This window comes from Acomys russatus, chromosome 14, assembly GCF_903995435.1.
Source record: "Acomys russatus chromosome 14, mAcoRus1.1, whole genome shotgun sequence".
NCBI lineage: Eukaryota > Metazoa > Chordata > Mammalia > Rodentia > Muridae > Acomys > Acomys russatus.
In genome coordinates this window covers 50,094,515-50,120,570 of record NC_067150.1, presented here as the reverse complement: position 1 = coordinate 50,120,570, position 26,056 = coordinate 50,094,515, and the positions used below count along the sequence as shown (strand labels likewise).

The 26,056-nt window shown below is 46.5% G+C and overlaps 1 protein-coding gene across 11 annotated transcripts in view; it reads left to right on the top strand.

The window, feature by feature from the left end:
• Neo1 (neogenin 1) overlaps positions 1 to 9,879 on the top strand; it is a 156,236-nt gene extending 146,357 nt beyond the window's left edge. For 7 of the 11 annotated variants that reach the window (XM_051156593.1, XM_051156590.1, XM_051156595.1 and 4 more), the window contains 4 exons: positions 1,157 to 1,315; positions 5,000 to 5,263; positions 7,549 to 7,685; positions 8,441 to 9,879. In XM_051156593.1, the coding sequence (XP_051012550.1) occupies positions 1,157 to 1,315; positions 5,000 to 5,263; positions 7,549 to 7,685; positions 8,441 to 8,524 (644 nt within the window). In that variant the 3' untranslated portion in view covers positions 8,525 to 9,879. The remainder of the gene's footprint in view (positions 1 to 1,156; positions 1,316 to 4,999; positions 5,264 to 7,548; positions 7,686 to 8,440) is intronic. The other 4 variants (XM_051156599.1, XM_051156597.1, XM_051156600.1 and 1 more) reach the window with 1 other exon arrangement.
• Positions 9,880 to 26,056: the final 16,177 nt, after the last annotated feature.

Below are 26,056 nucleotides of genomic sequence, written 5' to 3'. Positions count from 1 at the left end.
TTATGAAAATGTTGCTTTTAAAGAGGGCTGGGGAGGGCAGGAATCCCTGTGCGCCTCGTCTACCCTCCCCACATGTTTGCCTAACTGGGCAGCTAGTTATCTTGATCATAAGCACTGTCCTTCAGGTGGCCTAAGGAATACCCAAGAAGACTGTGTTTCCTGACTCTAGGTGGCTTGGGTTTTTTTTCTGTTTATATCTTAGGTTAAACAGGAAGCTTCATTAACGAGACTTCATAGGAAGTTACATGTGGAATCTACACAGAACTTTGTATTCTTTACTTAAATTGAATCCTTAGTTAGAAAAGGAATTTGGAAATGTCATTTATAGCTTAAAATGCTAATGGGTGTGGCTGAGCACATTAACAAATGGTGCAGTGCTACTGTAGTTCATACTTTCATTCCTAGATTGGAATGTGAGGGTTAAAAAATGTTTATATTTCTTTCAAGATATCAAAACTGGGCACGGGGGCCAGGGGCTGGAGAGAAGAGCACTGACTGCTCTTCCAGAGGTCATGAGTTCAATTCCCAGCAACCACATGGTGGCTCACAACTGTCTATAATGTGATATAATAACCTCTTCTGTCATGCAGGCAGAGCACTGTATATATAATAATAATAATAAATTAATAAATAAATCTTTAAAAAAGATATCAAAACTGATCAAGCAGCTACTTGTTTATCAATACCCATTGAGAATATCTCAAAGCAATCTAATGTCCCTTAGCAGGGACATACTAATGTCCCTTTAGCAGGGTAGAAAAAATAATAGAAGGATCATTTGCTTGTGGATTTATATTTTTGACACACTCAAATAGACATTGTAATAATTCATGTGATTAATGTTTATAATAGAAGAATTCAGAAATGTAGGTAAGCCAAAGAAAAATACTCCCTTAATTCTGACTGGTGCTCCATGAAAAATTACCACTGTTAACAGAATATAGTCAACAGACTTCCTTACTATGTATAGATGTAGAATATGCCTAAAAGTGTGTTCATTTGTTAAGCCAAATATAAAATTAATGGCTGATTGTCCAGCTATCTGCCACCAAAAAGCCAAAGAAAAGATTGGGTTAAGTGGGTGGTGGGAAGGGTGACTCTTGTGTGTGTCTGTGCACGCGTGTTAAGCATCTCTCTGTCTTGTGTTCATTCACAGCTGTGGTTAGTGCCCATCCCATCCATTCCCTCGATAACCCTCACCGTCATTTCCACTCCAGCAGCCTCGCTTCTCCAGCCCGCAGCCATCTCCACCACCCAAGCAGCCCATGGCCCGTGGGCACATCCATCTCCCTTTCAGACAGGGCCAATTCCACAGGTGAGAGATGAGGCTCAAGCCCAGATGTTGAAAGCATTCCAAGCGTTGGCAGGTGGAAATGGGGAAGGACTTGCCCTATTTAGAAAGTTTCAATGTTACTTGTTTATCATAGCATTTCTGTGATGGATTCAAATTTGTTTCTGTAAAATCTACTGCACTTTTCTCCCTAAATTTAAGACTTCAGTGCAAGGTGTCATTTTAGTAACAGACAGCATTAACCTGGATTGCATAAGCTTCTCTTCTTGTAACAAGCCTTGCACCTTAACTTTGTCTCCTTTTCCAACTTTTTTTTTAAGTCTACAGTTTGAAAGGGAAGTGTATTCAGAGTGGCGTTCAGAAACCAGTGGTTGCCTTTGTCTCAGTCACTCTAATGTTGGGGATGTATGCAGGGCAGTCATTAGGTAAGGTTAAGGGCATCTCTAAAGTACAGGAAAGTGGCATAACAGTCTTCAGTGTGTCTCAAATGCTTTCCCAGACAAACATGTCCTCATTTGGAAATCATAGCTTCACCAGACAGTTTTAAGGAGAAAAGAATGAAGATGAGAGAGCAGAAAGAACAAACTGTTGCTTCCCGTTGACTACAGATTAGTTTTAACCTTCTAGTTTTAAGCTGCAAATTCTAGTATTATCCTACATATACCACCAATGATTTTTCATCATTTGAAATTTGCCTATTAATAGTTATTACTGTTGAAGACCAGATGGAGGTTCTGAGAAATGAGGAAAATTCTGGAGAGCTCCATTTTTTTAAAGCCTCTAAACTTAACATTTAAAAGTGTTAGTCACTACTAACATCTCCCTGTCCTCAAGTTTTGATCAGTCATTAGTACATCCAGAATTCCAAATGAATGTCAAAGCCTTCAGGGCTATCTAAGGGGCTATTTAATAGCTCTTAGTGCTTCGCACTGCCAGTGCTGTCACCTGGTTTGGGTGGTGGTGCTTGAACCCGTGCCTGAATTTGACCTTCATACTATCACCTCTAAAATTTAAGTTTCAGATCTACATTTAGGAATAGATAATTATTCCAGGCAACTGCATGGGAACCTAAAGTTTATCTTAGAACAGTGAGTGCCAGAATGCAACTTCCCAATCCAGCCCTGCTCTTAGGAAGACAGTTTTGTGTCTAGCCACACTTAACATATGGAAGGCTAAGGGATTCGTCCACACAGTGCTCACGTAAGAAACTATGTAAGTGTATGGCAAATTCTCCTACTCTGAGCATCCCTCTCGTCCTTATCCTGGACTGGGAAAGGCTTTGGGGTTAAAGAGAAGACTGGAAGGTCCCACCCAGCTCTCATCCAAGTAGCGTATTGTTGGTAAAGTCCTCTTCTGTATTTGCTGAGACAGAAAGTGAAGAAGGGGAGAGGCTACATTGCTAATATAGTCCTTACTTTGATGCCCAGAGAGGATAAAGTGATAGATTTATTAGAGATCTTTTATAAAAATAGAGCCAAGCCGGGCGTGGTGGCACATGCCTTTAATCCCAGCACTCGGGAGGCAGAGGCAGGCGGATCGTTGTGAGTTCGAGGCCAGCCTGGTCTACAAAGGGAGTCCAGGACAGCCAAGGCTACACAGAGAAACCCTGTCTCGAAAAACAAGAAAAAAAAAAATAGAGCCAGTATATAGAAGTGATATAAATTGTCCTGCTTTGTATTTCCCCGATATATTTGTAGAGCCTAGACTGCTCTTTTCATAGCCTTGGGTGTGGAGGCAATAAAGAACTGGAGCCTGGCCAAGTAGTCTCTGCTCTAAGGGCATTTACCACTGCTTGCCATGGGAAGAGCACTTTCTGTTTAACCATTGTGAACTTTGTGCATTTTAAACAACTCTGAAATTAGGAAATTAGGCCCCTCACCAAAGCAGGAATTTTATGCTGAGTCTAGTGTTCTAGTTAGAGCTTAGTGTGCGATAATGAGGAGCGTCTTCCTTGGAGAAGGCAGTGTTCTGATACCCCCCGAGCATACAAGGCAACCCTAGTCTGTGGCAGTAGCTAGGACTTTGGCAAGCAACTGAGCTTTCTCTTTTCACTTTCCTACAACTTCTTGTAAAAAACCATTGAGGCAGTTAGGCCTTTGTACAGAGTTGACCTACCATATTGGCTATTACCTGGCTAAATGGTCAGGACTTAGACTCATTTCTCTCTCACAGCCTCTTATTTCTCTTCCTAGCCAGCTTCTACCTGGGCCTGGATCACATACGGTGATGGCTGGCTTGAGCAAGCTGACAAGTGGCATTCCCAACATGGCCTTTAGAGCATGAGAAGTGTCTCAACCTGGGAGATTGTTATAGCCCACTTGGGGAAGGGGGAGGGGCGGCACATGTGCATTCATCCTCATCCCTAGGACCCAAGAGCTTGTAAGTTGTAGAGGTGGTTTGTCCTGTCTCCTGAGAGCCCAAGGGAACAGATTGATGCTTTTTCACTAAGGCAGGGAAGTAGGCTAAATTCTGTAGATGGCTTATGTGTTACTCTAAGGCTGAGAACTCAGAAAAGTCAGAAAAGGCTTTCAGACTGCCTGCTGCAGCCTGTTGCCCAGGCTGGTCTCCTGTCTCCTTTCTGGGTGAGATGATGGTCTATACTGGTCACACTGTATGGAAACCACTCAGTCCCTGTCATTGCTGCTTCTGCTTTGTAGCGGGAGACAAGTGGCATCAGGTGCAGAAAGGCAGGAAGTATGTTAGGGCTTCAGACCCCCAGCCTGGGCGTCAGAGCAGGGATTCAGACTCTGCTCTATTGGGCCTGTGTGTGGATGGCCTGCGTATTTAACCTTCCATGCCTCCCAGATACTCCGAGGAATAAAGGTGACGTGCTTAGGGAATGAGCACTCAGTTGTCTATGAAAAGAACCTCTCTGTTGTACAGGTGTTCAAATTCCCTTATACACATCTCAGTTAACACTCCGTGGATTTTGTGTTTGTCTCCACGTTTTATAGATGAAGAAATTAAGACTCAGAGATTCAGTGACTTTGCCAGCTTCACTCATCTAGTATACTCCGATTATAGGACCGCCTGACTCCAGGGCTGGTGCTTCTCCTGCCCCACTCTGCTGCCTTTAGGACACTTCTTCCTGTTTGTACTTTTCTGAGACTGTCGCCTTGTTCTCTGGGCTAACCCTTTCCTTGTGCCTTGGGATAAAAGCATCATTTGTTTGACACAGTCTCCAGCTGTGTGCCAACCCCCTAGGCAACTGTGAGGCCAAAGCCATTCCCATTGGTGATGGCCATGCAGAGGCTGAGCATTTCCTCGCCTGCAGTTACCACCAAGCCTTGCTGACAGAGCCCATTCCTGGTGGGTATTATCCAGCCTCTTATTACTAGACCTGGTTGTCTATGAAAAGGTCAGTTTCTAAGAGTAATCAGTGAATCAAGCTTGGAAAATGTATATACTAGCCTTAGGACTCTTCATAAGAACTCCATAACTAATACTTGAAATCTACAAACTTAACAATTACCTAAGTATGTAAGTGAGAGAAAAAAAAGAAACAACTCGTTGAAACAAGATGGCTTTGGGATTCTTAGATGGGTCCATCCACTCTTAGCCTTGGCAGTGGTCCTGATCCATGTGTCTTTGAACTAGCACTGATCTCCTCAAATGCTTATTGAGCAAGCTTAGGAAACCCGTAGAAATAGCCAAAACCACATCCTTTAATAGTAAAGAAATACTAACATTTAGGCTTTCCTATTATAGAATCTGTTCGAAATACCCCCAGCACGGACACCATGCCCGCCTCCTCGTCTCAAACGTGCTGCACTGATCATCAGGATCCTGAAGGTGCTACTAGTTCTTCTTACTTGGCCAGCTCCCAAGAGGAAGACTCGGGCCAGAGCCTTCCTACAGCCCATGTTCGCCCTTCCCACCCATTGAAGAGCTTTGCTGTGCCAGCAATCCCGCCCCCGGGACCTCCTATCTATGATCCTGCACTGCCAAGCACACCATTACTGTCCCAGCAAGGTGAGTGAGGAGAGCAGCATTGCTCGAAGGGCCTTTTGGCTCAGGTTTGGGATAGACATATCTCCTCCCATTTCCCCACACACATGCACACACACCTTTTTTGAAGCAGAGTTTCTCTGTGTAGTTCTAGCTGTTCTAGAACTTGCTCTTAAGAAGAACAAAGTAAATTTCCTCCAAGATTTTCCTAGCAGCTCAGAGAATCTGTGTGTCATGTCCCCTTTCAGGGGAATGTATATAAGCCGCAGCATAATGTAGTGAGCAGGGACTAAACTTTTGGACTGTGTTCTCCATGTGGAGTTGCTGGTATTGAAATCCAGTATCATAGGTTAGGCAGCAGAGCTGGTCAGTCTAGGCCCTGGAATCACCTCACTTTAAAAGACACTACAGACTAAAGAAGGGCCGGGGAGGCCAGGACTCAAAACCAGGAGCCTCAAGGTAGGGATGCTCAGCCATCCTGCTTCACAGCTCAGTGAAGACTCTAGCCGTCGCTTATTATGGTTTGTTTCAGAATAAGGCTGTGGTTCTCAAATTTGTTAGTTTCAATGCCTCTTCAAATCCTAAAAACTACAGAGATGAGTATTAGTCCAAAGACAGATCAGGAACACTCCCAAAACTAAGAATGGAGGGACTAATCTAAGAATCCCAAAGCAATCTTGTTTCTGCATATGGAGCATGTCAGTATATATCAGGAACTAAAAAGAAATTTCTTAGTATTGAATTAATTCATTTAAAAAATAATAACTTCTCTTGGGTTTTTTTGGTTTTTTTGGGGGGTTTTTTTTTTGGTTTTTCAAGGCAGGGTTTCTCTGTGTAGCCTTTATTGTCCTAGACTCACTTTATAGACCAGGCTGGCCTCGAACTCATAGAGATCCACCTGCCTCTGCCTCCCAGGTGCTGGGATTAAAGGCATGTGCCACCTCCACCTTAATAACACTTTTTTGGGGGGAGGGGGGTGAGCTGTTATCATTGGCTGGCAGTTTCTCTTACCTTGTGTCTGATTTGATGGAAAACAGTTAGATTCTCCTATGTGCTCCTGCATTCAGTCTACTGTAATCAGTTGTTTTGGTTGTTAAAAATTTGCCTTCACAGATACAGAGTTAGCAGACAACAATGTGCCTTTCAGATATTTATGGACATCCTTTTTTGATAAGAGAGACTTCTGTGCTGCTCAGATTGCTCTAGAGTTCTTAATCCTCCTGTCTCAGTGTTGAGATGTCAGACATATGCCACCAAGCCCAGTCTGGGTATTCTTTTATGATACAGTGGGAGAACTGACATATTGTAGCTTCTTAAATATTGGTTTATAGTGTGACTCTGTATCTGCCCATGGACTCTACACATGCTGACCCACTAGATTACGTTGATCTAGATTTTTTTGGATGTATAACACTGAAACAACACATTGGACATTTGGAAGATTTTGATTCACTAACTTAAGAAAATCCTCCAAATATTCACGTATCATTGTATATAAGAAGCTCTCCCAGTCAGATGACAGAAGTTTTTCAGAATGGTAATTTTCACTAAATTACGTGGGCAGTATCTGTCATTTTCCTTAAGTTCACAGCTCACTTATTTCCATTTCTAGAAAATGTGTGAATGACCCAATTTGTCAGTCATCTTTAAAGTAAATGTTTTGTGGTTACATGATAGACCCTCAACTGGCAGGTCAGTCTATCATGGCGCCATTCTTGAAGATGATTCCATATGTGGTATACAGCAGAGACACTTGCATTTGGTTACACACAGCATTAATAGGCATGTAGTTGAGAGTTAAGATTTAATAATAAACACATCAGTTTTACTGCTCCATTAAGGGTGATAAACTGGATTTTTTAAATATAAGAGCATACCCCTGGATAAGTTCAGCTTATTGCTACTGCCTTCGTGGCTAAGGCTCTAACAATTTTGCCCATGTTGCTTTGTACCCTCAGTACAACTAAAGCACAGTAAAAAAAAAAGTCAGGTGTTACCTTAAGTGTCATAATGAATAAGCTTTGACTCCCTGGCATTCTGTGAGGAGTCTGTGGCCACCATACTTTGAGAAGCATTGGGTGAAGATACTAATTCTAAAGGCAATGGGATGTTTTCTCTGGTCTCTTGGATACCCTGTTGCCTTCCTCCTTCCATCGTGCTCCAATAACTTTTCAGAGGAGGATCCCTGTATGGGCCTGTATGCTCCCCTCACATTGAGACAGCATTCCAGCTGCTGGCAGGCTACTAAAGTCTGGGGGGTGGGGGTAACAGCCTCAGCCACAACCTAACAAATTTCCTTTGCCCTTCAGCTCTGAACCATCACATTCACTCAGTGAAAACAGCCTCCATCGGGACTTTAGGAAGGAGCCGGCCTCCTATGCCAGTGGTTGTTCCCAGTGCCCCTGAAGTACAGGAGACCACCAGGATGCTGGAAGACTCTGAGAGTGTAAGTTCATGGGGCCCTCAGCTTAGCCAGGATGTCCCAAGGGGGCTGCTTGCGTGGTGTTGGCTGACTGTACTTTTGTGTGGACTCAGGTCTTTGCCACCCATAAGTGTAAAGAGTTAATCGCTCATTGAATAGGTGTCCGTGGAACATCTCCACGTCATGTGGGAATGTGCTGTGGGTTTGGTTTGACTTCAGACCTACTCTGATAAGTCTCAAAGTGCCTTATCATCACATCACAGTTAACACAGCCTCCCTCTCATTTCTGTGTCTTCTATGTGGTTTCTTCCTGGTACTGTGAATACACACATGTTCTTTTACCCTTGAGCGCCACTCTGCCTTTTTTGAGGAGGATGCTGGAAGAGGAAGTGCCTAAAATTGTTTTCAAATCCTAATAAACATGTCTGCCTTTCCAGATATGGGGCTCTCTAAAGAGGAGGCTTAAACTCAGAGATGCAGGGCACACAAACTGTATCGCTCTGACAGAGATCTAGAAAAGAGAAGCCTCTGCCTTGTGAGGTTATTGTGGGCTGAGGAGTGTGTGTCTGTCAGGAGAAAGGCATTCTGAATTGTCAAGAGATGCTGTCTGTCTTAGTGGCTTTGAGTACATCCTGCTACTTTGGACTTCGTGAAGCCCTCCTTGGTTTCACTAGGCCAGCTTCCCAGGACAGTTTTGGCCAGGTCACTTGGTACTCTGGGCTGTCCTTCCTGGACAGCTCCTTAGATCATTCCCAGTAATGGTGTTCTCCCTTCTGTAGAGCTATGAACCAGATGAGCTGACCAAAGAGATGGCCCACCTGGAAGGACTAATGAAGGACTTAAATGCCATCACAACAGCTTGATGACCTTCACCTGGACATGACTCCACACCTGAGTCTAGAAGTCTTGGAACTGAACCTTGAAAACAAGGAATTGTACAGAGTACGAGAGGACAGCACTTGAGAGCCAGAGCCAGCAGACCAGCCAGTGCCTCCACATGGGGCTGGCTCCAGGCACAGCCACCTGCCTTCTCCTGGTCAGCCTGGATGATGCTTGTGTTGAGGCAGCTTCCCTTTGCCTGCTGATAGCCTGCAGGACTGGGCACCATGGGCCAAAATTTTGTGTCCAGGGAAGAGGCAAGAAGAAGTGCAACCGGCCTTTCACTTTGTGGTCAGTGGCTGTGTCGCCGTGCTGCAGCTGCATCGCGTTTATGGAGTGTAGACATTGGCATTTATGTACAATTTTGTGTCCTATTTTATTTTACCTTAAAGAAAACACTATCAGAAGCCAAGGAGGTCCGTGATGTTCTCCGCAAGCAGTTGACACACGACTGCTGGTTCTGGTTACTTACAGAAAGTCATTAACAGTGCGGTTGTTTGACACCATTGACAGGGGTTGGCTTGTTTTGGGTTTTTGTTTTTATTTTTTAATTCTGAGACATTGCATCCTCTGCCAGCTGTTAATCCATCACTTTGAGGGGGGTGGGAAATGTTGCATTGCTGTTTGTAAGCTTTTTTATTATTTTTTTATTATAATTATTAAAGGCCTGACTTTCTCCTCTCATCACTGTGAGATTACAGATCTATTTGAATGAAATGTAACATTGAAAAGACATGTCTGTTGCTTTCTGTGCAGATTCAGTATTGGGGTGGGGTTGGGGATTGGGAATAGGAAATGGAGGGTTGCTGAGGCCCTGTGAATGTTTCTGTCATTGTACTTTGTTCCAGAAGCCTGCAGAGAATGGAAGCAGCGTCTTTAGTGTCCTTTCCTGGCATGTCCATCTTCGTGTCACTGCATAGAAACTGGAGTTTTGTTTGGATGTGGTTATAAATTCTTATACGATGGGTGGCTTTGATGACTTAGCTGCCCTGGTGTCCTGGTCACGTTCTCTTTGGAATGTCCACACTGAGGTCCCCAGCGATATATTTTTAATTGCTTGAGTGGTGCCAAGTAGAACCAGAGTCAAGACTCTGCTGCTCTGAGAAGTTAGGAAGCACAGGGTGGAGACTCGCTTTGTGCTGCCATCACTGGTCCTCTTTGGAAGGTTAAAAGCTAAGGAAGGAGCTTGGTTCTCTATTCCAAATAGGACTCCTGCTTCTCTGGTGCCAACCATCAGCCAGGCAGCTCTCATTTCCACATTGGAGAGGCTCTCCTGAAAAGCATCAACCAAGATGAGGCAAGGCGGTGTGGCGCCCATGAGGCTTCCCTACATGTTTCTGGGCATAATTCTGCAAGAAGCAGAGGACAGAGATAGTGAAGAGAGGGTCAGTGGAAGCAGTTGCCTTCACCTATCCTAGCAGCTCAGCCACACGCAGAAGCCTTTGCCTGTGCAGAATGTTAGAGGTGCGACACTGAGGTGTGAATTTGTTTTTAATGTTAATATATAATGAAAAGTATAAGACTAACCCTCAGGCATCTTCTTCCCCCAACAAACTCCTGGAAGTCAGTATAGAAAGTAAATCAGGCTTGAGCTCTTTATCCAGTGAGACTGCTCCAACCACCACTGGCTACACTAGCCCACTTGCCCTGGAACAGGGGTTATTTTACCCTTTAGACAGGATGGGCTCTTTGTGTGATTGGGGGAAGAGGGGACAGTGAAAAATGCAATGATGTAACTCCTGCAGCTCTTCGAGCCGGTCACAGGACAGCACCAGACAGGGTTCTGGGGAACAACCAGCGTGCTTCGGCTGTCCTACAAAACGCAGTGAGAGCATTCTGGCCACCTGGAGGCTGGATTCCTCAGAAACTGTCTAGCCTTTGCCCACAGAGCATGCTAAGTATTTAGGGCGTTCCTTCCCATGAGCCTCAACACTTCTGTTACCTCAGGGCCTTGGTACCTGGATACTGCCACAGATTTGCAATGGGGTGGGGGAGGGAATGTATTTTTAAATAAAGTAACTTAAAAGTTGGGGGATTTTTTTAAATTCAGAAAATGTAAAGCTATTCTGTATTACACCATTTCACAATTTAATACATGTCTTATATTTTCCTGTGGTTCTGGAAACTAAACCATTGTGTGTCGTGTGTCCTAGTTGAGTTGTGGCTCAGCAGCTTCCTTCGGGAGAGTGTGGAACAAATGTGTTTGTTGCCTTGCTGCCTGCTCAAGGGGCCCGGAGGACCGCTGCTGGGAATGGGTCCTGTACACACTTGTTTGGCTTTTTCTGTAGTTGATGCTGTAAAACTCTATGGCTTTTTAAAAACAATTTCATGTTTTTATTTAGTATTGGAAGTCCAATACACTTTTTTAATCCAATCAAACTGTGGTCTGGTCAAAAAGTTCTTTCCCTTAAGACTTTGGGGGCTCCTATTTCCTTCTCGTAGTGACCTTTCTGTCACCTCCCCGTGGCTCTCGCTGCTATAAAGACAGGAGTTAGAATGGCAGAAGTAGCGGGTAGTCCAGGAAGTGTCTGACTGCCAGCCCCAAAGATGTGCCTTGTTCCTGTCCCCTTCCTGCTGTTGCTGCCCTGAGGGACTGTGAAGCCCAGGAATGGCAAACAGCACCTGGCAACAAAGGCCACCCTAAGCTACACAGCACTGATGCCTCATTGGTCTCGCTGTGCTGGAGAAGCTGGATGCTGTAAGATCCCTCAGTATTCCAGGCCTGGAATAGTGATGACCTCAGCAGTCACAGGCCCCCTGCCATCTGTTAGCTTGTGACAGAGCTGCGGCTAGATAAAGAGTGCAGTGTCTCTCTGCCCCATGTCCATCTGCTCTGCTGCCAGCCTGTACTTGGAAACCTGGATAGACCCCTCGCCACCCATCCTCGTTACTGGTGCTAGATTGGCCTCAGGATAAAGTTTGAACCCCTAAGGCTCCGAGAACACTTGTCTGACCTCACCCCTGGGTCCAGACAAGCTGCTGTCAGATGCACTGCTGTGCCTGCCTGGGAAAGCTGCTCTTGAGATTGCATCCCCTTCCAGCCACATGGCTCACCCGAGCTATCCCCCTCTGCATCCCTAGATGGCACTCTTGGCACATTTTCCAGTCATGACTCTTTGAGTCTGCAAGCATATGGTTTCAATACAGACAAGAATTTCTCACTGCTTTCTGACTGCCTTGGGCAAATGCAGTTTCTGACACTGCAGATGCCTGTCTCTTGGATGAAAGCACCCCTAAAGATAAGGCCTGGGCCCTGCTGGGAGATCTCCCATAACCTCTCTCCCTTGCAGGGACCCTAAATTGGTCCTTAGTTATTGTACCTGAACCCTCACACTTGAGCACCTGTGTCCCTTTGGAGTCCTGGAGTGCACTTGAAAGGAAGCTGTCTACCTTGCAGAATCCAAAAAAGCATGCTGGCACCACAAGAACTAGCCTGGTTCTGAGAACTAAAATGAAGTTGCCCTCAAGACTGCCTCCAGGTTAAACATGGACAAGGCTCTGGGGGGGGCTGGGAGGGGAAGCTCCCCTGGTCCCTGTCTGTCATCTGCCAGGGATAGACCATCTGGAAAGACTAGAGAGCATCAAGTAAGCTGCCAAATGGTTGGCTGTGGCCATGTGGATAACCAGGGAGCCAAGAGGAGCCACTCCTGGCCACACCAAATATCCCAACAAGTGCCATATTCATAACTTTGTGTTTGCACCTACCGATGAACAGAAATACTGGGGGAAGAAGTGTGAGATATTAATTGAAGGGAAACGCTCTAGTTCATTCTGCCGCTAAAATAAAAACAGACCGAAGGCAACTTAGGGAAGGAAACGGTGTATTGGGCTTGCAATTCCGGTCACAGTCCGTCATGAGAGAAGCCTAAGCAGTCCTGTTGCTTGTTTCACAGTACTATTTCCAAGCAAGGAACTCGCGTCCCCTCTAAAGGAGTAAAGAAGCACAGATGTGCCTCTTGCCCAGAGGCCGCAGACCGGATTATACTCTGCTAGTTTCTTAGACAGTTTGGGAACACCTGCCTAGGGATGGACCGGCCTCCTGCAGTTAGCTGAGCTACATCCACACAGCCATCAGTCCCGCCATGAACATGCCCTCTGGCCAATGTGATCTAGGCAAGTTCTCCTCCATAGAAGCTTATGACTCTAGACTGTGTCAAAGTGACAGTTAAAACCAACAAGAAGGTAATACTTCAAACCTTTCATGCTGTATAATATCGGGATAAAATCTGTTTAAACCTGTCACTACCCTAACCCAAGAGGACGATGTTTGTGATAAGGTGTCCCTTCCCCAACTTTCATTTGGTAAATGAAAGATCTAGAACTGAGCAGTTGCTGAATTTCAGAGAAGAAATAATTTGAAATTTCTTTAATGATGGTAGGGTGGGCCCAGAAACCTGTACCTTTAAGAAAATTGGGGGAGGTGCTCCCAAGAGGAAATCAAGAGAAAATCCCTTGAGGCATCTGAAAGAACTTCTAAAGTAAGGAGATCTGCAGCATGCCTTAATGCTATTTGACCTTGTATGAAGTAGGTCCCTTCTAACTCCCAAGCCTTAAGTGACAGCTGTTCTGGGCATGAGGCACTGCCCAAGCTGAGATAAGAACCTCCACTCTAGACAACAAGGAGGCGAGCTTCAAAGAGCTTGGCATGGTGTGGGTGATCCATAATGGAATGGGCTCTGGAAGCAAGCCCTTACCAGTCTGAAGCTAAGAAATTCATGTGACCAAGGGGAAGCTCAAGACCTGTGGTCAGCAGTGCCCAGCTCCTAAAAGGTCCAGGACCATTGCACACTTTCTCAGGCTCATCGTACAGAGCTCCTGCCCTGTGGTTTCTAGGTGCCTGCGCCCTGTGAACCCCTCTACCCTCTCACAGATGGAATGTGGAAACCACTTTACACTCTCTGCAGCATACTTCAGCTCATTGCTCGGCTGGTTCTGTCAGCCCTACCTCTCAAATGGCTCCCAGAGTGCCACTTCTTTGTCTATGAAGCAGTCTAGTCTCCATGGGCAATCTGGTGATGACCTGCAGCAGTCCAGTATCTCTTCCAACTTAAGTCCCGCCTCCCTTGCTCAGCATCATGCAGTTGCCTGTAGAACAGTTGAGCGTGGCGCACCTGGCCTCTTCCCTTCCCTTTCTCTACTTGGCCTGATAACAGAGCAGACCGCCTCTGCGTCATAAGCCTTGTGTGTAGCCTCTGCACTATTTCTTTCTCTCCTTTCCCCTTTACCCCACCATAGGCTTTCCCAGTCAGTAGACGTGTGTTCATATTTAAAGACCCATCCTAACCGGTTCCCCTGGTCCGTTTTGTTTGCTTGTTTCTTCCAGTACCAACTTCCCTAAGGAAAAGAACTGTATGTGTTTGGATTCTCCACCTTAGTGCCTAATGCACTATAGGTTTTTACTGAATGAGTTTCCCCTGTAAGAAAAATAAAACCTGAAGTCAGAGAACTAACCCATCATGACCCAGCACAGAGAATTTGATAAAGCTCAAGCTCTCCCTTGAAGGGAGTGCATCTATTTGCAGAAGCGGCGTGTCTGCTGAGTCTGAGGTGTCAGAAGAGGACCTCTGTGGAAGACGAGCAGGTAGAGGTGCTGCAGAGCTGCCCGTTTTACATGGATGTCCAAAAGAGGAAAACTCCTAGACATCCCATGTTCCCACAAGCCCAGGGCTCCTTCCGTCACTGGGGTAAATGCTAGAACTCCAGCAGGCCAGTGCAGAGGCTGAGGCAAGCACACAGATCTGGCTGGGCACCTTCATGGAAGAGAGTAAGCTATCCACTTACAGAGCATTTTCTGAAATGCTCAAGGACACAAAACTGGACCCAGTTGAGCTGCATGTGGCTTATCAGATGCTACAGGTTGGGGGTCATCCTAGTGAATTAAGGATAAAGTAGGTACCTTTCCTAAACTCAAAAACAGGTCTTGGGGTCGGGAGATGGCTCAGTGAATAAAGTGTTTGCTGTTAATCACAGAGACCCAAGTTCAAGTCCCCAGAGCCCACATAAAGCTAGACAGAGTAGCACTTGGAGTACTCCTATGAGACAAAGAGACAGGAGATTGCCTGAAACCTCATTGTGCAGCTAGCCTGGCATACACAGCAGCAAGACCCTGTCTAACAAGGTGGAAGGTGCGAACTGATAGCTGAAGTTCTCCAGCCTCCATGCTTCTGTACTCACTCCAGTACACACAGACACACAAAACTCTTGCTGAGAAGTCTGAGTCATTTACAGCTTTCTGAAAGAGGAAAGGAGAGCCAGGATTCTTGAAGGCAAAATGATAGAGCAGGCTCCCATAGACAAAGTTGCCTGGGAGATAGTAGGTAGAAGAAATGGCTTATGAACATTCTAGACTAAGAGAAAGAAAGCTGGCTAGAACTGAAACCGAGGAGAATGTGGAGTGGGCAGACAATATGAAGAAAGGCATATTTTGGATCTGTTAAAACGGGTTTTCCTCACTCAAAACTGTAGGAGTTACACACTGGTCCCAGATACTCCTGGAGCCTACGGTGCCTGAGGATCCAGAATGAAACATCTGTTGCTGACTTACTCCCAGCCTAGAGGGGGTGCACAGACACTTCACTGCAGAAATCACCACTCAGCACGGAAATTGCTGAGACCTGAGCAGTGATGTGGCAAAGGACGGCATTGCCAGACCCGAAAGGAAGCTTGGGGGCCATGAAGCAGGTGAACAGAAAGATGCAAATCCACTCAAAAAAAAAAAAAAAAAAAAAAAAAGGAACAGTTTCTTTGAATATGTTTGGACCAGATCTAAAGGAAAACAAAAAATCAGGTAACTAGATAAATTACAACAGAAATGCTTTTAAATGATTTTTCTGAAGAGAGTAAGGGATGATTCTAACGAAGGAAGAAAGAACGGAACCTAACGTACAGTCATCTACTTCTGTAAATTCCTCTCTGACCATTATTTTTGCTGCATCCCATGTTTGACAGGTGTCTGCCCCCCCCCCCATCTCTCTCTCTCTCTCTCTCTCTCTCTCTCTCTCTCTCTCTCTCTCTCTCTCCTCTCTCTCCTCTCCTCTCTCTCTCTCTCTCTCTCTCTCTCTCTCTGTGTGTGTGAGAGAGAGAGAGAGAGAGACAGAGACAGAGACAGAGACAGAGAGAGACAGAGACAGAGACAGAGAGAGGAGAGAGAGATATTCTCTTGTGATCAGTGATCTGAGAATATGCTTTTAATCTATTCAGACCTGAGGTCTCTCCTGGAGAATGCCGGGGTGCTGTTGGAGGAAATGTCTCAGAGGCAGCTGTTAGGTATAGTTTGGTTTAAGTTGCCCAATATCTTCTTACTTCTTTGCTCTTTGAAGACAGCCTCTCACATAGTCCAAGCTGTCCTTACATTTCTGACCCTCCTTTGTCTCCCAGGCGCTGAGATACAGTTGTGCGCCACCACATGTGGCTTTAAATCTACCTTTGTGCTAATCTTGAGTTTATCTGTTATGTTCAGTACTGAATGTGGAGTACTGGCTGCCGCTTATTACTGTTGACTTGTCTCCTTCTTTCGGGCTACGTCATGCGTTTGAGGGGTATGTATTATAGAAGTGGGGCTTTTCTATGCCTGTTCTAGCTCCCAGATAATGACATGGAGATTTACTACAGTTATTATTAATAAGCCTTACAGCACCAGATACTCATGGGTTCTAGCCCATGTACACTGATGTAGGTTTTCCAGGCACATCCCCGTTTACCTGCTATCTAGTCTCACCCTGGCCACCCCTGCTCCATTTTTGTCCTCACGGTGACCTCCACATGGCCCAGCAACCTTCCTTCTCCTTGACCTACTTCTTCTCTCTGTGCTCCACCTCAGGGTCGGGGCTGGTGGCCGGGGGGCTCTCTGGGATCAGAAGTCTCACCTCAGTTCTCTGACCAGCTATTGGCTGATCAGCTCTTTATTAACCAATCAGAGATAATAGCAATTTTTAAACAACATTCAGACAGGAGATGACAATGCCCACATCCAGACTGCAGCCAGGTCTCTGGGCACATAAATCAGCCTCTGAATACACAGTGCACAAGACCATCACCCAGTAACATATTTTTACAAATGTCACATTCTTTAATTGATTAAACCCTTTCTCTTCATAAAATGCCCTTTGTTTTTAGCAATAATTGTCCTAAAGTCAGCTTCGATATTAGAATTACAGTCTGCTCTTCTTTTGGCCATTGTTTACCTGGTATATTGTTCGCTTTCTTTTATTTTTGACCTAGTGGTATAATTTAAAGATAACATATATCTCTTGTAGACAGTAGACAGCTAGATCATGGGTTTTAATCCTTTCTGGTTTTGACATGAGTGTTTAGTCTATTTACATGCAGTGCTCTTACTTACATGCAGTGGTAGAAGTGAGCTCTGGCATTTTCCTACTTGGCTTCTTTGTGTCCTGCTTAAAAAAATATGTTTCCTCACTCTGTTTCAGACTTTTCTGTGCAGCAGATACTTTCTACTGTGCCATTAAGTTATCCAACCAGAAAACGCAAGTTGTTAAAAAAAAAAAAAAAATCGGCAAGTTGGACATCAGCAAGACTAGAATGCCTTTGAACAGACATAAGTAAAATAAAAAGGTAAGCTATAACCTCATAGAAAACAGTTCCCAAACAACTATTTTATCAAGTATTTATATGTTGAATATTTTGGTTAGAATTAGATAATAAGGAAATGGAAGGCTTAATAGAAACAACTGTGTAAAATTTTGTATAGTCATTTTACCACAGAACATATATGGGTGGAAAACAGATGCCTAAAAAGCATCTTTAGTCCTTGAGGAAATGCAAATTAAAAGCAGAATTAACATTACATACCTCTAGGGTGGTGGCATTGCAGCTGGCAATTCCAAGTGTAAAGTATATGAAGTGACTGGGAAGCTTGTATAATTGCTGATAAAAATGCAAGCAGTCCTTCCACTTTGGAAAATAAAATTACAAATACACTAATCATATCACTCAGGAGAGCCATTCCTGAGTATGTATAATCAATGAAAACTTATATTTATCTTGAAATCATTAGAAGAATAAGTTTTAAGTGTTCTCACCACAAAAAAAATATGGTATATGAAGTAATACATGTTAATTAGCCCAATTTAGCCATTTCACTAAGTACATATTTCAAAGCATCATGTTATATATGATAAATACATGTAATTTGTGTTTTTCAAGTTAAGCGTTTTAAAAATCCACATTCCTGTGACTTGAATACAAGTATTCATAGAAGCTTTAGTCTTAATAGCCAAAAATGGAAACAGCCCCGTTGTTCATCGGTGGTTGAATGAATAACAAATCATGAACAAGCCATAGAAGGGGCGCAGCGCAGCATCCCTCGGGCCGGGCGCCAAGGCACCAGGCTGCATGAAGGACACCAGGCAGGTGTGGGCCTGTTCCATGAGCTCATTCACATGAAATTTCAGAAGCAGCAAAACTTCAGGGATACAACAAGGAGCTACTGGGAACCGAGAGGGGGAAGAAACCAAAGGGGGATGTGAAGGAATCATGGACGTATTCCGTATTCTAACTGCTGAGGTGGTTGTAAGACCTCATTGAACTAGACACTTAAAATCGGTATATTTTGCTACAACGAATTGCACCTCAATAAGAAGCACAGGTAAAACTAGCAGTCATAACAAAAACATGAGACGCTCGTGACAAATCCAATGAAATGTAAAAACTTGATGAAGACAACTATAAAACGATATTAAAAAGACCTGACCAGGGTGTTAATGACTGGTATGCTTGTGAGTTTTAACTCTCTTGACACGGGCAGCCCAGAACCACCTGGAAGGGTCTTAATGGAAAATTACACAGAGCAGGTGGTTTTGTGTTCACGTCTGTGGGAGCTTGCCTTGGTTGTAGATGTAGGAGGATGCAGCCCACTGTGGGTGGCACCATTCCCCGAGCAGAAAAAGTCATGGGCAGTATAAAAGGAGAAAACAAGCTGAAAGTAAGCAGTAAGTCAAGATCAATGTTTCTATTCTCTCTCTGCTCTTGACTGTGGGTGTGACACTTTAAGTTCCTCCCTTGACTTCCTTGAGCTGATGAACTGTAACCAGGAAGTGTAAAGCAAACAAGCCCTTTCTCCCCTAAGTTGCTTTTAGTTGAAGTATTTGTCACAACAGAAATAAACTGACACTTGGCAACTGTTCTGAACATCTCCATCCTCCATGTACAGCCTCTTTGTGTTGTGTTGTAGCCTTGTGACAGTGGGACATGAAAGAAAGTAACATAGAATGTCAGAGTTTTAGAGGCTTCTTGAGCAAAGAAGGCACTAAGGAGATTTCTAGGATTTGAGATGTTTGTATTGACAAACTTGAGGTACGTTTTATATGTAAAGCATCTATCTGCCTATCTGGGGAGATGGAGGGAAAGAGAGAGACAGGGATGGAGAGAGAGAGAGAAAGAGAGAGAGAGAGAGAGAGAGAAATTACACAAACCATACCCAGGAAGAAGATATTTATGACATAGTTAATGAAGGATTTATTTTGTTTCCCTAATAGATGTGCATAAACATCCTATAAATCAACAAAAAGACAAATGACAATAGAAAATGGAGCAAAACATATGAATTCATATTTCCCAGAAGTAGAAACAAATTAGTATATGAACAAAGACCCAGCCTTACTAGTAATTAGAGATTTGCTCATTAAAACGCAATTAATAACACTAGACTGGGGAAAGTAAGAATCCTGAGGACTCCAGTTATTGGCAAGAATAGCTCAGACCCTGCAGGTGGGCGTATAAGTTATTTGAACCACTTAAAACAGGTTGGCATTATCTCATAAAAAAGAAGATTAATTTGCCCGTGACTCAGCCATTCTGCCCGATACGGATCCTAGAGACAGTTAGACAGGAGCTTTTGTAGCAGCAGTGTCTGCAAGCATGAAAGCTAGAATTGTCTTTCCCAGCTCCAGACTGGAGTCCTGTGCAGCTAGAATTGTCTTTCCCAGCTCCAGCCTGGAGTCCTGTGCAGCTAGAATTGTCTTTCCCAGCTCCAGACTGGAGTCCTGTGCAGGTGAGACAAAGAAGAGGCCACAGGCTCTCTGCCTCCACAGCGCCCCTCAGTGGTAATGTCAAATGTGCAGCGTGCTGTCATTTGTGTAACAAACATTTTAAAACTACAACCTAGTCAGTGGAATATAAGAATAAAGGAGATATCTATATATCAAGCCTTGACTTGCTGATCCTCCTGCCTGCACCTCCTGAATACTAGGGTTAAAGGCATGTACCACCACACCTGGTCTTTTGCAGTTCTGAGGATTGAACCCAGGGATTTATACATGCCAGGCAAGAACTCTGCCAACTGAGTGACATCCCCAACCACATAGATCATTATTGTAGAGAAACTCACACAGATTTTTATGACATACAGAAATTCTGAATAGTATTATTAGCAAAATCCTTCACCCCACCAAACAGATACCTCTAATTCTACTCCTCAACCTTGGTATGCAACTAACTACATTATACAGAGACCTTATGTCTGTAGTAAAAGGTAGTGAAAGCTAGGTCTCAGATAAGTGGTTTTTCCTGGGGAAGCAGGGCCACATATGCCTTCAAAGGTGGTCTTTATGTTCTATTTCTTGAACTAGGTAATTAGCAAATGGCTAGTGTTGATAATCCTCACATGGAATGTGTCTTCTGCTTATTTGAAACATTCCACCTTCAAGAAGAAGAGAATTAAAGAAGCAAAGTCAACAGGGGCAGGGGGCAGCAAGGGTAAGGATATGCAGGGCAGGGGACAGCAAGGGTAAGGTTATGCAGGGCAGGGGGCAGCAAGGGTAAGGTTATGCAGGGCAGGGGGCAGCAAGGGTAAGGTTATGCAGGGCAGGGGGCAGCAAGGGTAAGGTTATGCAGGGGAGGGGGCAGCAAGGGTAAGGTTATGCAGGGCAGGGGCCAGCAGGGGTAAGGTTATGCAGGGCAGGGGGCAGCAAGAGTAAGGTTATGCAGGGCAGGGGCCAGCAAGGGTAAGGTTATGCAGGGGAGGGGGTAGCAAGGGTAAGGTTATGCAGGGGAGGGGGCAGCAGGGGTAAGGATATGCAGGGCAGGGGGCAGCAAGGGTAAGGTTATGCAGGGCAGGGGCCAGCAAGGGTAAGGTTATGCAGGGGAGGGGGCAGCAAGGGTAAGGTTATGCAGGGCAGGGGCCAGCAAGGGTAAGGTTATGCAGGGCAGGGGGCAGCAAGGGTAAGGTTATGCAGGGCAGGGGCCAGCAAGGGTAAGGTTATGCAGGGGAGGGGGCAGCAAGGGTAAGGTAATACAGGGCAGGGGGCAGCAGGGGTAAGGATATGCAGGGCAGGGGTCAACTGGGGTAAGGTTATGCAGGGCAGGGGGCAGCAAGGGAAAGGTTATGCAGGGCAGGAGCCAGCAGGGGTAAGGTTATGCAGGGCAGGGGGCAGCAAGGGCAGGGGGAAGCAGGGCAGGGGGCAGCAGGGGTAAGGGGCAGCAGGGCAGGGGGCAGCAAGGGTAGGGGGCAGCAGGAGCAAGCTCTGAGCTTCGTTGGGAACTGTGAACAGCAGAGAATGGGAGAGCCTGGTCCACCAGCAGAGGATGAAGGCCCAGCCAAGGCTCAGGGAATGAGGAGCTCGAGCTGAGGTGAAGAATGGGAGGCTTTTGTCGTAGGAGGAGAAAGCTCTGGGCATGGGTGAGGTCACCCTAGAAGAGCATATGGAGCGACAAGTTAGGGACCAAGACTGGCTCCAGCAGCATAGCCCTTTGGGAAGAAGAGGAACTCTTACAGCTGATTCTAAGTTGAGTGGGGAGAGTGGGGACCCCAAATCTGGGGAGAACCTGACCAATGGGGTCAGACACTGAAGCAAATCAGCCTGGATTATCCACTGTGGACCTAGAGGACTGGTTCAGAGCCTTTCCTGAGGAGGAGAAGCAGAAGCCACATTGCTGGGGAGGAAGAAGCAATTCCCAGGGCAGGAAGTGAGGACAGAGAGCTGAGACCACTCTTAGGAAGTTCTGCTGAAGAAAGCGGCCAGCGGGTAGTGCTTGGAATGAGACACAGCTTCCATTCCAAATTCATTCACATTTTCTTTTGAACCAGGCCTGAAGCAGATCTATAGTCTCAGCTACTCAAGAGAAGACTGAGGCAAGAGGCTCATCAGCTTAAGGCTTGCCTGGCCTACAGACTGAATCCAAGGCTAGCCCAAGTAACTTAGCAAGACCTGTCTCCAGAAACAACCCAGGAAGTGGCATAGCACTTGCCTGGCTTATAAGAGGCCCTAGGTTTGACCCCCAAAACTCACACACTCTCCTCTCTTCTCTCTCTCTCTCTCTCTCTCTCTCTCTCTCTCTCTCTCTTTCTCTCTCTCTCTCTCACACATACACTCTCTCTCTCTCTCTCTGTCTCTCTCTGTCTCTCTCTGTCTCTCTCACACACACTCCTCTCCTCTCCTCTCCTCTTCTGTCTCTGTCTCTTTGTCTCCTTGTCTCTGTCTCTCTCTCTGTCTCTCTCTCTCTCTCTCACACACACACACACACACTCCTCTCTCTCTCTCTCTCTCTCTCTCTCTCTCTCTCTCTCTCTCTCTCTTTCCCTGTCTCTGTCTCTCTGTCTCTCCATCTCTGTCTCTCTCTGTCTCTCTCTTTCACATACACACACACACACACACACACACACACACACACACACACACACACACACACACACACACACAGAGGCACACACATAATTTGAATATTCCAGTCTAGTTTAGTACCACTGGGACACTTGGGCTTTCTCACCTTTCTGATAGCCAGAAGAACAGCAGCTGTCCCTTGGGGCTGAAGCTTGTCGGGGAGGTAGTATCTCTAGATTTTGGGGAAGAAGGACTATTTCATCACTGACTCTTTAGAACCGTTAGTGATAAGGAGGAAAACAAACAAACTGAATTTTCACTGTGGATTTTTTAATTCTATACAGACCATCACTCTATATCATAATTGTCTGCACTCAGGACCAGGGCCCCTGCCACCCTGCCTCTGCTGAGTACCCAGCGCACAGGGGCAAGGCCCAAGTCTCCTGCTGTGTATACAGCCAGCTCCCTCCACTCTGGCTGATGGGCATCAGGTAAGCACCAGCTCTGAGCCTGTCACCTCTTTCCTGTGCCTCACTGTCATTGAGGCTTCTTTTGACTTTAGAGTTGGTGGGAGAATGAACTGAGGACAACAGGAAAGCACCCAGGGCTTAGCACACAGTAGGTACTTACTAACCGCCCTTGTGAAGTCTAGGGAAAACCCAGTTAGCTGGTGTAGCTACCCACTTCAGTTTAATTGGGACCTGCCTCTAAACCCACCTCACCCCACCACTCCAACGACAAAGGCTTCCCTTGGCCCTAGAGGCTAGCTCCACCAGAGGCCACTGTAGTCTAGCCTTGGCTGCCCCCACTGCAGCAGCTGAGTTTAGCCCAGCCTATGCCATGTCAGTGGGGTCCCTGGAGGAAGCACGGTCACCTGGCCACAGGGGGCAGTTGTCATGGGGATGCTGGGCCTGCTGAGCTGTCTGCTTAGCAACAGGACTCCCAGGCCTGTCACCACGGAAACAGCCTAGGCAAGCAGTGATGGGGAACAACTGGCCAGGTTCCCTGCTCTTTCCAGAGGACTTTCCCCTCTTCAGGCAGGCAGGATGGCATTCATTCCCCTACTAGCCAGGAGCCTGAAGACTGTTCTCCCAACCCCAGACACCTGCCCTAACTATCAAGGTCCAAGGGCCTGCAGGTACCCTCTGCAGGCAAAGGTGAGGTAGAAGTTGGTGCCATACCACCTTCCAGCTCCAGGTCTGGCCTTGGACTGCTGGAGCCCCACACCTGTACACCATCCACCAGTGCCTATGATACCTTCCCCATAACTGGTCACCTCCTGGCCCAGCCACCCTCCCTCTTCCGGTAGCAAGAGGGCACATCCTCTCTCCCTCTTCCGGTAGCAAGAGGGCACATCCTCTGTTCAGCATCGAGCTGCGTGTCCATGTTCTAGCGTTCTTCTTCACAGAGATGGTGGAGCCCCCCACAGAGGCAAAGAGGAGGACCTACATGGGGATCTCCATCTTTGCCTTCCCCTTCACTGGTGACATTAGGAATACTCTCTGACCCTCCTCGAGAACCACCACGGGTTGTACATGGGTGCACACCTGTCTGTGGTCAGGCCTCATGCTCCCATGCACAGTTCTGCGGACAGCTCAGCTCCATGCTTCTGGTGGGGGCAGGGAGGGGGGAAGGCTCATGCCCATGTGTGTTCACAGGTGCTCAAGGGGCAGTGTCCCACTACCCCTCACCATCCCCTCTGGAGACTCCAGGTTTCACTGTGAACATTACCACCCCCATCTCTGACCCCAAAATAAGGCAACATTTGCTGGATTTTTTTTTTTTTATTTAAATAAAATATACAAGACGGTGTGTTTAACCGTTTTCTGTTTTAAAAGTGGAAGATTTGAAAATTGCTTGTAGAGGTGGGGCAGGGGGCGGGTGAAGGTCCTACTGACTGGACCTGGCCTCTCCATGGTCACCAGGAGTTTGCCAGTGTGTCAGAGCGCTTATAAAATGCATGTGTCAGTAGAGAAGAGTGGCCAGGCCAGGCCTGATGATAAGGAACTCTTCACCCCTTAACCGCAGACCCTCCATCTTGTGTCCCATGTCTCTAGGACTCTAGGATAGAATACAGGTTTGGTGGAGTCCTGCTAACTCTGAGCTGCCTTCCTTGGGACAGGGTGTAGAACTCAGGTATGCAGACTGACCTTCTGGGTCTGGAGCAGGCTTCTCCAGCCCCTGGATAGACTAGGGCTCCTTTCTTTCCTGAATTATTGCATTCCACTCCCTGCAGACCATCCACAGAGGGACTTCCCTGTGGCATCCCAGAACCAAACCTGCTCATGCCACCATTCTGGCTGGTGCACGGGGACCATGGGCATGGAAGAACCAGCCCTCCTCACTGCATGGGCATCTAAATCCTACCTGCTTAGACCTTACATAGGGAGGCCTCTAGCTGGGCCTCTACCAAGGTCCTGCTGGAGAGGAAGCATCAGGGATGCTTTCAAATCTCTGGAATCTGCTTCTGGCTGCTCCTGCCTTCAGGGCCAAACCCATACACCAACTTAGCCTGTCCTCCAAGGTCTTCCTCTGGTCCCGAGCCTGCATATCTCCCCCAGTAGCTCAGCTCCAGGGCTCCACATACTGCGGTAACCTCCCCTATGCACTCTGTCCTCCCTCATTCTTTTTTCACTCACTTTCTCCCACTCTTCCCGTATCTCAAGGCCTAGCTCAAGCCCACCACTGGCCATGGACTTTCCTCGTGCCATGACAGAGGCCCAGCCACCTCCTGAGTCCTGAGATTTTAAGTTTTGGAGCCCTCAGCTAAAGTTCCCCAGGGGCTCTCACCATAGTTCACTGGAACAATGGGCTAAGTTTATGAGGAGGGGGCGAAGAAACATGATTTATTGAGCACCTACTATGGTGTGCACCGGGCACTGGGCTGAGTATTTCATGCCTTTTTCTTATCTGGTTCTCACTGGTCATTGTGAGGCAGCTCCATTGTTGTCCTTCTTTTACTAATGAGGGAACAGAAAGGTCAGATAACTTGCCCAAGGCCACACAGCTAAGAAGTGGCAGAGCCGGGATTTGAATGGAAACCTGACTGCCACCAAGCTCCCATCTCTTCCTTCTGTACTTTTGCCTAGGGACCAAAAACTAGGACTCCATGACACACTGTTTTCTGATGGGAGCAGACCAGGCTTTAGCCTTAGGAGGGTGGGGGGGCGGGATGTTGGTCAGCAGCTCCGGCCAGACCAGCTCTGCCACTCCTGGTTACGTGATTCTGGAAAAGCAACCCAACCCTCAGTTTCCTCACCTGTGAAATGGAAACAAGCAAAGTCCCCACCTCCCGATCTGTGGGTATGTGTAACCAGCACTTGGCACACAACAGAGTCAACAAACAGATGTTCCCTGCACCTCCCATTGAACAGCTGGAGAAACTGAGGGCCGCCACAGAGGTGACAGGTGTGCTTGGAGCCCTGGGAAGTGGAAAGCTCAGCCTGGAGTCTTCCCTTCCACAGGTTAGAGGTTGGGCTAGAACTGGGGCGCAGCCCAGAGATGGGAACAAGGGTCTGCTGCAGGGTTCCAGGGGTCCCTTCCCTGAGGGCTGGGAGAGAGAGCATCCCCCAGGGCCTGCAGTGCCCAGCCTGCGGGCCACAGCAGATTCCTGGATGTAAGGTGACCTGGGTGTCCTGGCAACATGGGATTAAACTAGACTGCACACGCATGTGCGCACATGGGAGCTGATATCTACATGGCTCTACAGAGCACTACATAGCTATACATAGACACATCTTACATACATATACATATTTATATACATATCTTGCTACGTTTACAGTAGAAAAAAAATCCAAGGCCCTCAAGGGCCCCATGTGTCCCAAAGACTCAGGTGCTAGAGGCTCCTGGGAACACACCCCAGGGCAGCCCCCAAGGCTCCAAGTTTACAGCCAAGGGACTGATGGTAAGTAGCTCTTGCTCTAAAGAGCAATACAATGACAGGTCTGTACTAGG